The sequence below is a fragment of the Hesperophylax consimilis genome, chromosome 16, assembly GCF_061612785.1.
Source record: "Hesperophylax consimilis isolate HC1 chromosome 16, BYU_Hcon_1.0, whole genome shotgun sequence".
In the NCBI taxonomy this organism is placed as follows: domain Eukaryota; kingdom Metazoa; phylum Arthropoda; class Insecta; order Trichoptera; family Limnephilidae; genus Hesperophylax; species Hesperophylax consimilis.
This window is the reverse complement of record NC_142851.1, coordinates 26,205,953-26,219,293: the sequence shown is the minus strand read 5'-3', so window position 1 is coordinate 26,219,293 and position 13,341 is coordinate 26,205,953. Positions and strand designations below refer to the sequence as shown.

General features: G+C 35.8%; 1 protein-coding gene across 1 annotated transcript in view; it reads left to right on the top strand.

Annotated features, from left to right (window-relative positions):
* Nucleotides 1-13,341, top strand: part of LOC149416949 (cell adhesion molecule Dscam2-like) — a 546,393-nt gene that overhangs the window by 523,693 nt on the left and 9,359 nt on the right. The window contains exons 16-28 of the mRNA XM_089641351.1: nucleotides 295-414; nucleotides 1,266-1,436; nucleotides 2,736-2,880; nucleotides 4,986-5,134; nucleotides 5,683-5,893; nucleotides 6,239-6,378; nucleotides 6,985-7,055; nucleotides 7,796-8,048; nucleotides 8,299-8,445; nucleotides 8,544-8,708; nucleotides 9,176-9,305; nucleotides 11,069-11,256; nucleotides 13,057-13,236. Of these exons, the coding sequence (XP_089497477.1) occupies nucleotides 295-414; nucleotides 1,266-1,436; nucleotides 2,736-2,880; nucleotides 4,986-5,134; nucleotides 5,683-5,893; nucleotides 6,239-6,378; nucleotides 6,985-7,055; nucleotides 7,796-8,048; nucleotides 8,299-8,445; nucleotides 8,544-8,708; nucleotides 9,176-9,305; nucleotides 11,069-11,256; nucleotides 13,057-13,236 (2,070 nt within the window). The remainder of the gene's footprint in view (nucleotides 1-294; nucleotides 415-1,265; nucleotides 1,437-2,735; nucleotides 2,881-4,985; nucleotides 5,135-5,682; nucleotides 5,894-6,238; nucleotides 6,379-6,984; nucleotides 7,056-7,795; nucleotides 8,049-8,298; nucleotides 8,446-8,543; nucleotides 8,709-9,175; nucleotides 9,306-11,068; nucleotides 11,257-13,056; nucleotides 13,237-13,341) is intronic.

Here is a 13,341-nt window from a genome sequence, read left to right as displayed (position 1 = left end):
ATAAGTAGGTACACAACATCGCTATTAAACTTATTCCAATTCAAAAACTTTGTCGGTGTTTATTTTGTATCTCATTAATAGTTAGTATTCCGCTTCACCCAAGTTTAAACGCTGTATTTATTTAACAAATCGCACCCCCAGGTAAAGACAATAGTATTATAGCTTTAAGCTTCGATTGAGCCAAAGTTTTGCAATTTTATTATTTTACGAGATTCTTATCCCCAGTGTATAAATTTAATAATCATTGTATTTAGCTACTTTGATAAATGTATTAATTATTATGTTTTTATTCAGTGCCTCCTTATTGGATTAATGAACCCCAGGATCTGTTCACACTCCTCGGGAGCTCCGTGATGATGAACTGTGAAGCAAGGGGGCACCCAGCGCCAAGGACGTATTGGGCCAAAGCATACAGTAAGTTCAGAAATCACAATATTACGACTATATGACAAAAACATATATATTTTTTGAATGTCACATGCTTTAAAAGCCCCCCCTGTCTGTACGGTGTAAAGACAGATGAACTATTTTGCCACCCTTTTGGGTAGCGTTGTGAGCGGGTTAAGCTAGGTGCTGTAGAAAAGGATTTATGAATGCGGGTCTTGAAGAGATTCGATTTCAAGGAGGAAAAACAGTTGCCACATCAGTATAGTATGCGCTTTGAGCATTGAACTTTGAGCTATGTACTTTGACCTCTCAGATATGAGCTTTCAGCTTTGGGCTTTCTGCTTTGTGCTCTATACTTTGTGCTTTGTGCTATGTGCATTGTGCTTTATGCTTTGTGTTTTCTGCTCTATACTTTGTGCTTTGTGCTATGATAGTGCTTTGTGCTTTCTGCTCTGTGCTCTATACTTTGTGCTTTGTGCTATGTGCATTGTGCTTTGTGCCTTGGTCATTTGTGCTTTGAACTTTAAGCATTGAGATTTGTCGTTTGTGTTTTAAATGAGCTTGAGCTTTGAGCTCTGATCTTTAATCTTTGAAATTTAAGCTATCTTACTTTGAACTTTGAACTTTATGCTTTGAGCCTTCTTATTTGTGTTTTAGGCTTTTAATTTTGGACTCTGAACTTTATCTTTGGGCTTTTTGCTTTGTTCTTTTTATTTTGTTATTTTGCTTTGAGCTTTGTCCTTTGTTATCTTTGCTTTAAGCTTTATTTTTTGTTATTTGAGATTTTGGCTTTTTAATTTGGGGTTCGAACTTTGAGCAATATTGCATTCAACTCTTGTATTTTATTCACATTTATTGATTACCATTTTTGGTTTCAGGTAAAGAGGAATACGATGCCATAACCTCAACAAGTGCACATCTAAAGGTGTTCAGTAACGGTTCAGTGTTGATCAACTCAGTGACCACTCAGGACAAGGGACGATACAGGTGTACTGCGGATAATGGCGTCGGAAGTCAACTGATCAAAAGCGTCTTCCTCGATGTAAATGGTGAGCACAACTACATTATATCATCAAAAATATTAATATCGGTGCTATATTTAAATGTTACAAATTGAAACTGATTGTGTGAAGAATTCAGAAAATAAAAGTACCCACGTACCTGTTATATAATATTTTTAACAGAAAATTATTTTAATTGTATAAAAAATCAATATAATTGTGTTCTGAACTCACATAACAAATTAATTCAGTTCGGTTTCAGTTCTTTCACCAAATGAATCAGTTCTCTTTGGATACATAAAACCTATTAAAACCATCTTATAATGCAATATTGTTGAACTAAATATATCTACAACATCGGAGTATATGTTTTCCAAACTTCGGTTCATCTCATAGGCGCGTAATACTACGACTTTATGGAAAAATTGCTACAATAATATGTTAGGTAGTATCTTGTAACTATCCTGCCAGGAACATGGAACGAAATTAAATGTTGCAACTCTGGGAAATTCAACAACGAATTAATAATTTTAAACCGGCACATTAAATAGCAAATAATTTTTCGTTCCAATTATTTTAATAAATTTAAAGAGTAAAGAAAATTTCCGTAATCTAGGCACTGTCTAGGAATACCTACTCTAAAATTTACATTTCTTAAGAATTTTTTTTGGATTCTTTCAATGGTGTGTGAATGAACTTCATAATTTGGAAACCAAACTATAGACTTATACTCGATATGACTCCTTACTAGTGACACATACAATGTTATGATACTGTAGATATTATGAAAATCATTAGATAATACATAATTTTTACATTTTAACACAATAAAAAAACAACAGTATTATTAGGTAGCTACGATAATTATTTTTATATAATTTAATTGTATGCTTTAAATTACCTAGCTCAATAGGCGTTACCTGTTCTGAGATAGGTGACATGTATGAACAGTAAAAATATTTCAATTGCAATGTTATTGACAGATTAGTGTTAAGTTTAGATAAATATGTCATATGTGGGAGAATTGTTAGTAAATTATGTAGTGTATAGAAGGAAAAGAAAAGGCGTATTATAGACTTATTTTGGTTAAAAGACGAGGATTAGATAATTTATAAAAAAGGTATAGGTAACTAATAAAATCGTTATAAGTTGGCGCCCAACGTGGGGCTTTTATTAAAAGCTGTTTAATAAAACCATTATAATTTTATTTTCAAAATTGTAACTGATTTTTCAAGAAATTAGACTATTTCATGATTTTCACGGGTCTACAAAAGTTTATGAATTTTTGTAACAATGTTTTTTTAACCTTTTTTGAACTTATTTTTAATCAGATATTTATTATTCCAGAGCCTGCGCGGTTTGACGAATCATCCCAGAACATATCTGTGAGGAGAAATGACCCAACCACGCTAGTCTGTGACATCCAGGGAGACAATCCCATTAAGAACATTTGGACCCACAATACGAACCCAATTGATAAAACTAGCTACAGGTCAGTAAATTAATATAATATTTTTTTTTTTAACTTGTTTTTTTTTAGGAAAAACTAAACCCTGCCACACACTTTTCCACAAATGATGATCTAGTCAATTCACATTATGCAAGTGCATTATATAAGTATAATAAATACAAAACAATACAAGAACACTAAGTATTATTTTTTTCTTTCGACTTTATGTCCGGGTTAACCCCACGGGAAAAACTAAACCTTTCCACACACTTTTCCACAAATGATCATCTAGTGAATCTAGTCAATCCACATTATGCAAGTGCATTACATAAGTATAATAAATACAAAACAATACAAGAACAACAAGTCTTTTTTTTCTTTCACTTTATGTCCGGGTTAAATCTTCCCCACAGGAAAAACTAAACCCTTCCACACACTTTTCCACAAATGATCATCTAGTCCAGGGGTCTCCAAACTTTTCAGCCGGAGGGCCACATTGACTACTCCAGTGAGTTCAGAGGGCCAAAACCGTTTTAATTTCTAGACACCCATATTTTCTGTCCTATGGAGGGGGGGGGGGTAGACAATAGAATTTTCAGGGATGAAAATATAGCTTTAGATAACGTAGCTTTGAAGATTATTTATTGATACTCGTTTCTCAGACCTTGATATCATTGCGAATCAAATAAAGATTTTTCAAAAAAATCCTCTCAATATATTCGCGCGATACTTGTGGACGCAATGTATTGGTGCCAAGTACCTCGCCAACGAGCATATTTATTTATTCGCACGAAAAAATTCGCGGAGTTTTCGCCCCTTCTGAGCAAGGTCTTAGCCATTAGCTGTCGCGGGTCCTTGATGACACTGGTCATAAGATTCCGCGGGCCGGATGGATGACACTGGCGGGCCGGATACGGCCCGCGGGCCGTAGTTTGGAGACCCCTGAACTAGTCAATCCACATTATGCAAGTGCATTATATAAGCATCACATGAACACCAACGGTACTGAATGTCTATCAGCCTATAAAAACATTGTTATTAAATCTGTATGTCTATCTTGATAGCTTTTTAATGTTTATATACTTTCAATGTATCTAAATTTATAGGAATGTGCATCCTATATTTTACTCTGTTTTTTGCTTTTAAGGTAATATTTTTATACTTGGGACATATTTTAATTGTTATATCTCTTTTACTCTCTGATAATATCAAATGGATTATTAATGGTATCGGTTCCATGATAACTCAACACAGTGGCAATTCAACACACTTTTAAAAAGTGATATACAGTCATTAAAAACGATGAATTTTTTTTTAACCTAACCTTACCTAACCTACATAACCCAGTTAATAAAGTTTTTGTTTCATCACTTTCCATGACTTTATATAATTTTTTAAAGATGTGATGAATTATCATTGTGATGATTTATCCCGTTAACATTGTATCATATGTAAAAGCCTTAATTGGGCGTGTAAAAATAAATAAATAAAACAATACAAGAACAGCACATCAACTCACCAGAGATCAAATGGGAAAATAATTCACCGACTCCAGATATTTTCATATCAGAGGGTTCGGCTCGGTAGAAAATCTAATTGGACCTATAAATCCTACTGATCCCTCAATATAAATATTTAAAAAATCTTTCGTAATCTTACATGTATGACTGATTTAAATAACTGATTTAGGTACTGATATAAATTCTTTGACAGATCTAATACGTCTAAATTTTGAATGAGAGAGCTAGGTATAATGCCAGTAGCCGAAATAACAAATGGTAATATTTTTATTGTCTGAGAATGCAAAAATCTTTTTATCTCATTTCCTAAATCTCTGTATTTTCTAATTTTTGAATATATTATTATTATTTTTATTATCTGTTATTATTTATTTATTTTTTATTATTTGACCAAAGAATTATTTCCATAAAGATAATGAATAAATGTTGGTATTGATTTACAATATAGCCTGTTTTAAATGTTTCCTAAAATGTTGATTTCACTCAATAATTAAAGCCTTCAAATTTGTGTCCAAATACATAAAACATAAACATTTACCTGCAAATTAATTTCTCCTGCTTTCCGGGTGGACTATGTTACATTTTGTCAATTGTAATATTATGATAATTTTTAATTTATTCTCCCAGGTTAAGTATTTCCGAACTGAAGAAAGAAAAGGGCTTGAGGTCACAACTCAGCATAGAGCGCGCAGACAGACAGGACTCTGGCCTATACCGCTGTCAAGCCAGTAACTCGTACGGGAGGAGCGAGCACTTCATACATCTGGCGGTACAAGGTACGTTTATTTCAAAATAATTGTGTTCCTTTTGAAAGCTAACCTTAGTAATGTATTCTTAACGACGCTGCCGATGTTCGTATCAACTTTTCAAGTAATTTCAATGCTATACACCTCTGAGAAAAAGCCCAGTTCAATAAGAATTTACTTTTACGTATACCGCGAAAGCACAGAAAACTTTGGAAACGCGTTTTCAGTAATATTTTTAAAAAAATCTTTCAGTCTTCCCCACATTTAAAACAGTAGGTCGTCTCTAACTACGTAACTCACTTCTCAAAAGCGCAAACATTCGCTTTTTCTTTCAAGCATGTTTCTCTTCACACAACATATATTATCTTGTCCACCCCCGACTCAACAAAACAGTTTCACCAGTGGACCCACATCCCCTCCTTTTCAAGATCGTTTCTTTAACAGCAAAATTACCGGCGAATTACTTTATTATCTAGCTAATTTCAGACAAAGCCATATTTTTTTTAAGTTTCATTTGACGGATTGTTTGCATAAACCATTTTGCTAAAATGTTCTCCTGAAAGTATAAAGTCTTTCAGAGAGGCCAGACCCTCCCCGCCAGATGGAGGTGATCCAAGTGGGAAGTCGCTCCGTGCGCCTGTCCTGGCAGCGTCCTTTCGATGGTAACAGTCCCGTGCTGGGTTACCTGCTGCAGCACCAGATCCTCAGATCCGGCGTCTCCAACTCATGGGACGCCAGTAATGTCGTCAATGTCACTATAGCGGTCACTTCCAAGCAGTCTACTATCAGGTTAGTTAATCACACATGAGAAGAAAATAATCGTATATTGTATGTTTCAAAATTTGATTTGAAAAATCATTCTATAGCTAAACCGCAAGCAAAAGACAATGAGCAAATATATGTCTTTTGCCATGCACAGAAAGGGCATGTTTTATCATTAGTTCGCGTAGCATTCATTGGTGGCTTGCCACGCCGCGCTCGCTCTCCACACTGTGCTACATTCTGGATACCCGTCACTGTGGAAAGGTTTTTGGTTGAACTTTTTTTTAATATTTGGTAATGTAGTCAATTAGTTCTGGCAAGCAATACTTGCTAACCCTTTTAATATCTACTGATATGTGGCCATTGTTGTAGTGATGTCAGCGACACAATGGAACAAGGAGTTGTGAACGGATTACTCCCAGATACAACGTACACCATGCGGATGTTGGCGGTCAACCAAATCGAGAGCAGCCCTTACAGCGACCCTATCATGGCAAAGACGCAAGAGGAAGGTTGGTTACATTTACTGCACAATTCAACCCAATTACAAAACCACCAATATAAATATTCACTAAAAAATCACTTAAAAATACAATAATGAAGTTCTGTTGCCGTAACCTTCTTTTAATGCATTGTTGTACCGATTTTCACGTTTTAATATTATTTATTTCGTATTTGTAATATTTTACAACTTGTATTGACCATATTTACATTTCATAATTTCTTGGAGAGACTAAGAATTCATTAAGATGTGTGTTATGAGGTATTTTTGAATATAAATAAGAAATGGTGGTCGTCAAAATTCTTGTATGTAGTTTTTTATTGTCTCTCACTTTCCGATATATAATCCACGGCAGATGGCCAAAAACTCTATGGAATCAGAAAAAATAGATTTTAATCTTAATTTTCATACGCAACTGTAAAAAAAGAAACATGGGATATTGGCCGTTAACCATTAGTATTATCTATGAATTCGAAGGCATAGTTGCCAACGTTGTGCAGTTTGGTCGTATTTCGGCGACACTTGTCATACTTGGATGCCATATTCTGCTTGCCTTTTGTTTCCATTATCTGTTGTGTATTCACTGAATTGTAACCTTATATGGTTTGTCCGCAAGCTCCAACGGAACCTCCACAGAATGTGCAGGTGCAGGCAGGGGAGGGAGGAGAACTTATTGTCACGTGGCAGGTGAGTCAATTCCTAAATTTACATATATTTCTACACGGGGTTTTATCCGGTGCAGAATCTATGAGCTGAAATGTCGGTACATATTCCAAATTAGTTTTAAAGCCACCATTTAATCTTAGTTTTGGTTAGACTACTTAGAACCTAACCGCCTACTTCACCATAAGCACATTATATTATTTCCCCCCTCGTTCCGTGAAATACTAAATAGAAGGTATGCTAAATATGTCGCAGTGTCTTTTTGCACAAGCTGTTTATTGAATTCATTTTTTGTAACCTAAGCTACTTCACGGAAAAGCCTTATCAATCTGTACAGTGACGTAAAAAGATTTCAAAGACTTTTAATTTATTAATAATTTAATTCTATTAAAAACTTATTTTATTGATTTTGTTAAGATTAAGTATTCGGTCATAAAATAGTGGAGTCGTTCGCAAGGCGATCAATTGGGACTAGAAACGACATCATCTTGCATTGTTATAGGTATTGTAGGTACTACTGCCACTGCTGCATATTGCGGTCTTTGCTGTTCTGAAAAATATGGTACTTGGATATTGCAGACCCAGTTAGTTGGTTCGATGCATACAATCTGATATTGCTGGCGCAGAAGTTTACTTGGATCGTTTCACCGAGCGTTTAACCTTATTATAAGCATAACCTTTGATGAGTCTAAAACAAAAAAGAAGACTAATTGAAAAAAGGGTAAATGCAATTTGTTCTAATCTTCTGTTTCTTGCGCTTCTAGCCCCCACCATCCGCCTCGTGGCATGGCCCTCTGCACGGCTATACTGTACACTGGGCCGAGGTGACGGAGGCCGACTCTTCGGGCCAGCAAACGCCGCTGACCAGCTCGGCCACTGTCAAGGGGCCCTCCGCCGCACGCTTCTCCATCAGCGGCCTGGGACAGTTCACGAAGTACCGCATCACGGTGACGGCGGCTAACCGGGCAGGCAGTGGACCCGCCAGCATACCTATACTGGGCTCCACCAAGGAAGGAGGTAACATTCAATGCATCCATTTTATGACTTCTATATTAAATCTTTCCAATACCAAGTAGAAAAACTAGTTTTGTCTAAACTAACGAAGATATCAAAGATTAAAGAAGCTAGGTAACATCAATTACCATCTTGGATTCGGGAAGATTATCTTATTATTGAAGGCATTGAAGCTCCTATGTAGCTTTGAGAATTCGTGACCTTTAAACATTTCAAAATATACCCAGTGATTAGTGAGTTTTCTGTTTTCCAGTACCCACTGCACCACCACAGTCAGTTCGCTGCTCGGCCTTATCTTCTCAGAGCCTCAAGGTGGAATGGGCTGCTCCTCCACGCTCCAGGCTTGGAGGGAACTTGCTTGGATACAAAATACTTTACAAACCCCTCACTGATATTTATTGTAAGCTATATTTGTTCATTTAAACCAGTAAAAAAAACAGCATAACATTGAAGATTATTCGATTTGTAACGATTTATAATCTGTATCTATGATTCCAGTGGAGGAAAGCTCAACGGCAGCGGAAGTGAAGAGGACCAGCAGCAGCGAGACCTACCTGCACGCGCTGCTGAAGTACACCAACTACTCCATCCAGGTGCTGGCCTACACGGGCGCGGGGGACGGCATCCTCAGTCCGGCCGTCTTCTGCACCACCGAAGAAGACAGTAACATACATACATATCTCTATTATTATCTATCTAAATTCGCTAAAATGAAGAGGACCAGTAACAGCGAAACCTAGCTACACTTGCAAAAATTCAGTTCTCCACTTGTATTCGAATTTAAAGTCAAATTGCACATTATCAGCGAATAACTTTGTCCAAATGAACAAACTATTCTCCAAATGGATAAAATTTTGTGATAATTGCCCAAATGAACAAAATGAATATCCAAATAGACAAAATATTGTCCAAATAGAATAAATATCAATTATGTAATTCACTTTCCATTTTTTACCATAAAAAATTTAACAAAAACCCCTAGATTCTTTCTTATTTCTCGCGCTGTATAAGTCCAATTATGTATAGTCAAAAAAAATGCTGTGTCTGTTCTCTTTTACTAACTATTTGTTTCGTTGCCCATTGTCAACTGTATTGGTATTATAATGATGATAATAATAATGTCCTTGCAGTTCCTGGCCAGCCCTCTGACATTAAGGCCATGGCCCTCACGGCTGACTCCATTCTAGTGAGCTGGCTACCCCCTAAGAAGCCAAATGGGAAGATCGTCTTCTTTACCCTATATTACAGAGAAGTCGGAGGGTGCGTAAATAACACTTAAAACATTCAGATTTTTTTATTAAATATGCGTTGTGCTTACATACCAAATTTTATAATGGGATTGCTCGATGTGTAAGTTTGTGGAAAAACATTAAACAATCACATTTCTTAAATTTAGCACTAACTGCGAGTTTTTAGTCGACTGTTTTGCATTTCGTCTGTCTGTAAATTTATTTAAACTTTCTGTTACGGTTTTAATGGTTCAGTCAAGATTATTTTTTCGAATATGAAATCCTCGTGTTTATTTGGACTTTCTTATTCGCATTTTTTTAATATTATGGTATCTACCTGCCTGATAAATTTAAATAGTAAGTGAAGTATCAATGGACAAATTATTGTATAATTCTTGAAATTACAAAAATATTACATAAAGTATAATATGGTTTATAATTAAGTAGGTAGGTATTTAAGTACCTACTTACAAATTATATGATTTCAGAGGAAATTATGGTTTTGATTTATTAGATAAGAAAAAAATTAGAAACATTATTTTGTAGACGCCGGGTCTATTGTTCACAGAATTACTAGTCACTGGAGTTGAGTGCTGGAGATTTTCTTACATTTGGTTTTGAATTCACCCGCGCTCATTCAAAAAATCATAAATCCAAATATTGATACGAAAACAGATAAACTGTTAACAGTCGTTTAAGGTCAATGAATTTACCTACATTTCGTAATTTATCTTAAGTTTCTTGGTTTTATAAAAATAAATAAAAAATCATTAATTTCACAAACGCGTGAAATTTGTCCCATTGTTAACAAAAATGGTTTAAAATTGTTTTTATTATGGGAAATTTTGTGTAGGTACACCTATTTAAATACAATAGAATAAAACAAAGGTTTGAAAAAAATATATATTTAAAATAACATTTCGTATCAATGTTTTATATTTTAATTATGTACAGAAAACTGCAAACATCGCGTGTTCATTTTTTCGTTTGGCTTATAATTTTTCAATTGTAATTTATCAAACTAAAAATTATCGCGGAATAATAAAAAAAATTATATCTATTTCTTCGTTAGAATCACTTTAACTGAATGACAGGTGCAAATTAATCTTCACTTTCGCATCTTAATTTTAATTTTAGGACTTTGAAATAAATTTAAATATGCAGAAAATTCAATAAAAAATACATTGACATGCAATGCGTGACAGAATTTGCGCAAAATAAACGTTCACGGGAATTTTTAAGGATACGACAACCTGCAAAGAAAAAATATCACTCGACTGATAAGTTTTGTTTAAATTCATGTATTGTACAGCGATGCGATACATCTATTAGATAAACGGTGAAACCACTAGCTGTGTAAAACTGTTAGCTCTGTGAATATCGAAGTTACAAAGGCGCGGTAACTTATAAATAATTCAATTTTTTTAATATATCTCTTCAAATTGGCCACATTTTGGTCAACGTGCGCTTGCACATGTATATAAATTGGCCTAAAACGCTCCAATGGCCATAACACCGTAGAGATAAACAAGTAGAAGTGTGTTGTGGGCTTGCCTTTATGCCCAAAGTAAGGGTCAATTTTATATTTCTTCGGAAAAAATTGATGACACATTTTCAAATAAGGAAATTCTGTCATGAACAGGGAATCAATCTCATTGGTGCGTCTGGGCATTGGAGTCAAAAAGTCTGGTATAAATTGATGACATCTGCTTTCTTTCAAATTAGTAACGATCAATCTTTTTATTCAATACTTTAGTATCCCCAGGTTAAGCAACTTTCCATTGGTTTCAGCAGAGGTCAGCCCACTAGCCGCCAGGTGAGTGCCACGGAGGCCAGCGCAATGGGGGGAACGGGGCTCGGGGGCGCCGTGGAAGTCCGAGGGTTGGTGGAGAAGAAGCGATATGAATTTTGGCTTTCCGCCAGTACTGGGGCTGGTGAAGGAGCGGCCATATCTCCAGTTACCCAAGTGACTTCAGCTCGAGGTACCCATCTGCGAATAATAAAATTATGGTTTCCTACTGTTTTATTGTATTTTTTATGTGAATACCGCACAAGGAATACCGTAGGAAGTACCTGGCTATTCAGATCTGGTCATTTCAATTCTGAATGGTGGTCTTACACCAGGGCAATACCGAGAGTATCTTCCACTCTGGAACATGCCGCAAATATACTACATATTATTTTTAATGAGTAATTTGTGAAATAATACAAATTGATGTAATAAACTTTACTTGCACTCGGCGGGATTTGAAACCGCGACCTCCAGCTTGCTAGTGGAGAGCATTACCCCTCTACCACGGAGGCCATCAACTTGAGATAACCTTCAAATAGAAAGTGCTAGGGACAAATAGTTTTTTTTCGTTAACCCTTGCTTTACGGTAATAAAAAAATCCCCTGATCTCTGGTCCTGTGTACTCAGTGTACAGCTATTTTGTCATTTTTAAGTCGGATAAAAACGAATAGCTTACATTTATCATTAGTGCATATTATGGATACACATAAGTAAATTGGTGCTGAAAACGAGGAACAAACATCGGCCTTGCACAAAATGCATGATTTATCCATTACAGCCCGCAGACTTTTGATAATAAAACCATTTTTGCACTAAATATTATTCCAATAATATGTATTACTGAGGTATACCTAATTGAAGAACTCTGTGTTTATGTGCGAGATGTTGATATAATTATAGGCACTCCAAATCAGTACACCGGCAAGGAAGGGTTAAAACTTTAAACCTTAAGTAAATATATTTATACTTTTTGATACTCTGATAAATGCTCTTTAACACACTTTTTTATTGATACCATAGACATATGAATATTAGTAGACCTGCCCTAAGTGATTAAAAGCGTATTATCCCCACTCCCCATACCGGTTCCATTGGAGCCGGCTGTGCTCGCGTATGGCCTCAAGTGAAATTTGAAAACGTGACGTCATCATTCTTGTGCGAACTATGGTCGAGGCATCATCGGTTCATTTTACGAAATAACACGGCAAAATGTTGACTTGTACTATGAAAACTTGTAAAAATAGATGTGAAAAAGAGAATAAACCCAATTGTCGTATTACATTCCATATATAAGCATTATTTTACTTTATTTTAAGCATATTCACATCGTATAATATGAATCAGTTGTTACTATCACATCGAGAAACGTCTGGACGCGAAACACAAAGCTGGTTGGTTGCTGGGAAGTAAATTATGAACATTTATAAAAGTGTCTTAACTAAATACTTAAACGAAATATTCGACTCTGAAAATGAATCGAATTTTTTTGCCGAATTTGGACTTCGCAAATTTGTTCATAACGTGGCGAGTAATTTGCGCTCCCATGTAAAAATGTCTATTCATTCCAAAGCAGATTTTACTTTAAGAAGTAAATGGTGATATTATAATGCGAGATGCCTATTTACTGTCAGATTGATTTATTGACGAATCACAGTCAGCTTCACTCCCTTCGTTCTTCAACAGTTGATTTTACCCCTCGCCATTATCTTCTCGTCTATTAATTCCTATGTCTGTGATTGATACCTACTTTTCTACATTTGGTGTACACCTAACCAGATCACCAGAGACCTGCTGTAAGAAGACTAAAGTTTAAAGTCAGTACCTACATACATTGTTTAATGACTTACAACACATGCACACAACAATTATAAATATTGTGAGAATTTCGTATACCGCCAAAATAAGCAAAAAGGCAGCTAGGAATTTGCAAAAGTCTTATGAATGATTATAAGAAAGGATTATGGTCATTATCAGTGTAACCTTTTTCCAGCTGGAGCCCGCATTGCCTCCTTCAGCGGAGTGATCCCCAGCGGGGTGGGTCGCTCCCTGCTGCTGGGCTGCCTTGCCGTTGGTAACCCCACCCCGAGGGCTCGCTGGCTCCACACTCAAAGGCCCATCACACACAGTCATCTTTACCAAGTCACGGTTGAAGGAAATCTCCTCATTCATAGTAAGAAAAAACTCATTTTACACAGTTCTTACAGTAGGTTTATCACTGATAAGAGAATGTAAAGTAGTCTCAGAGAGAATTTGTATGCAGATCATCGACGATCGT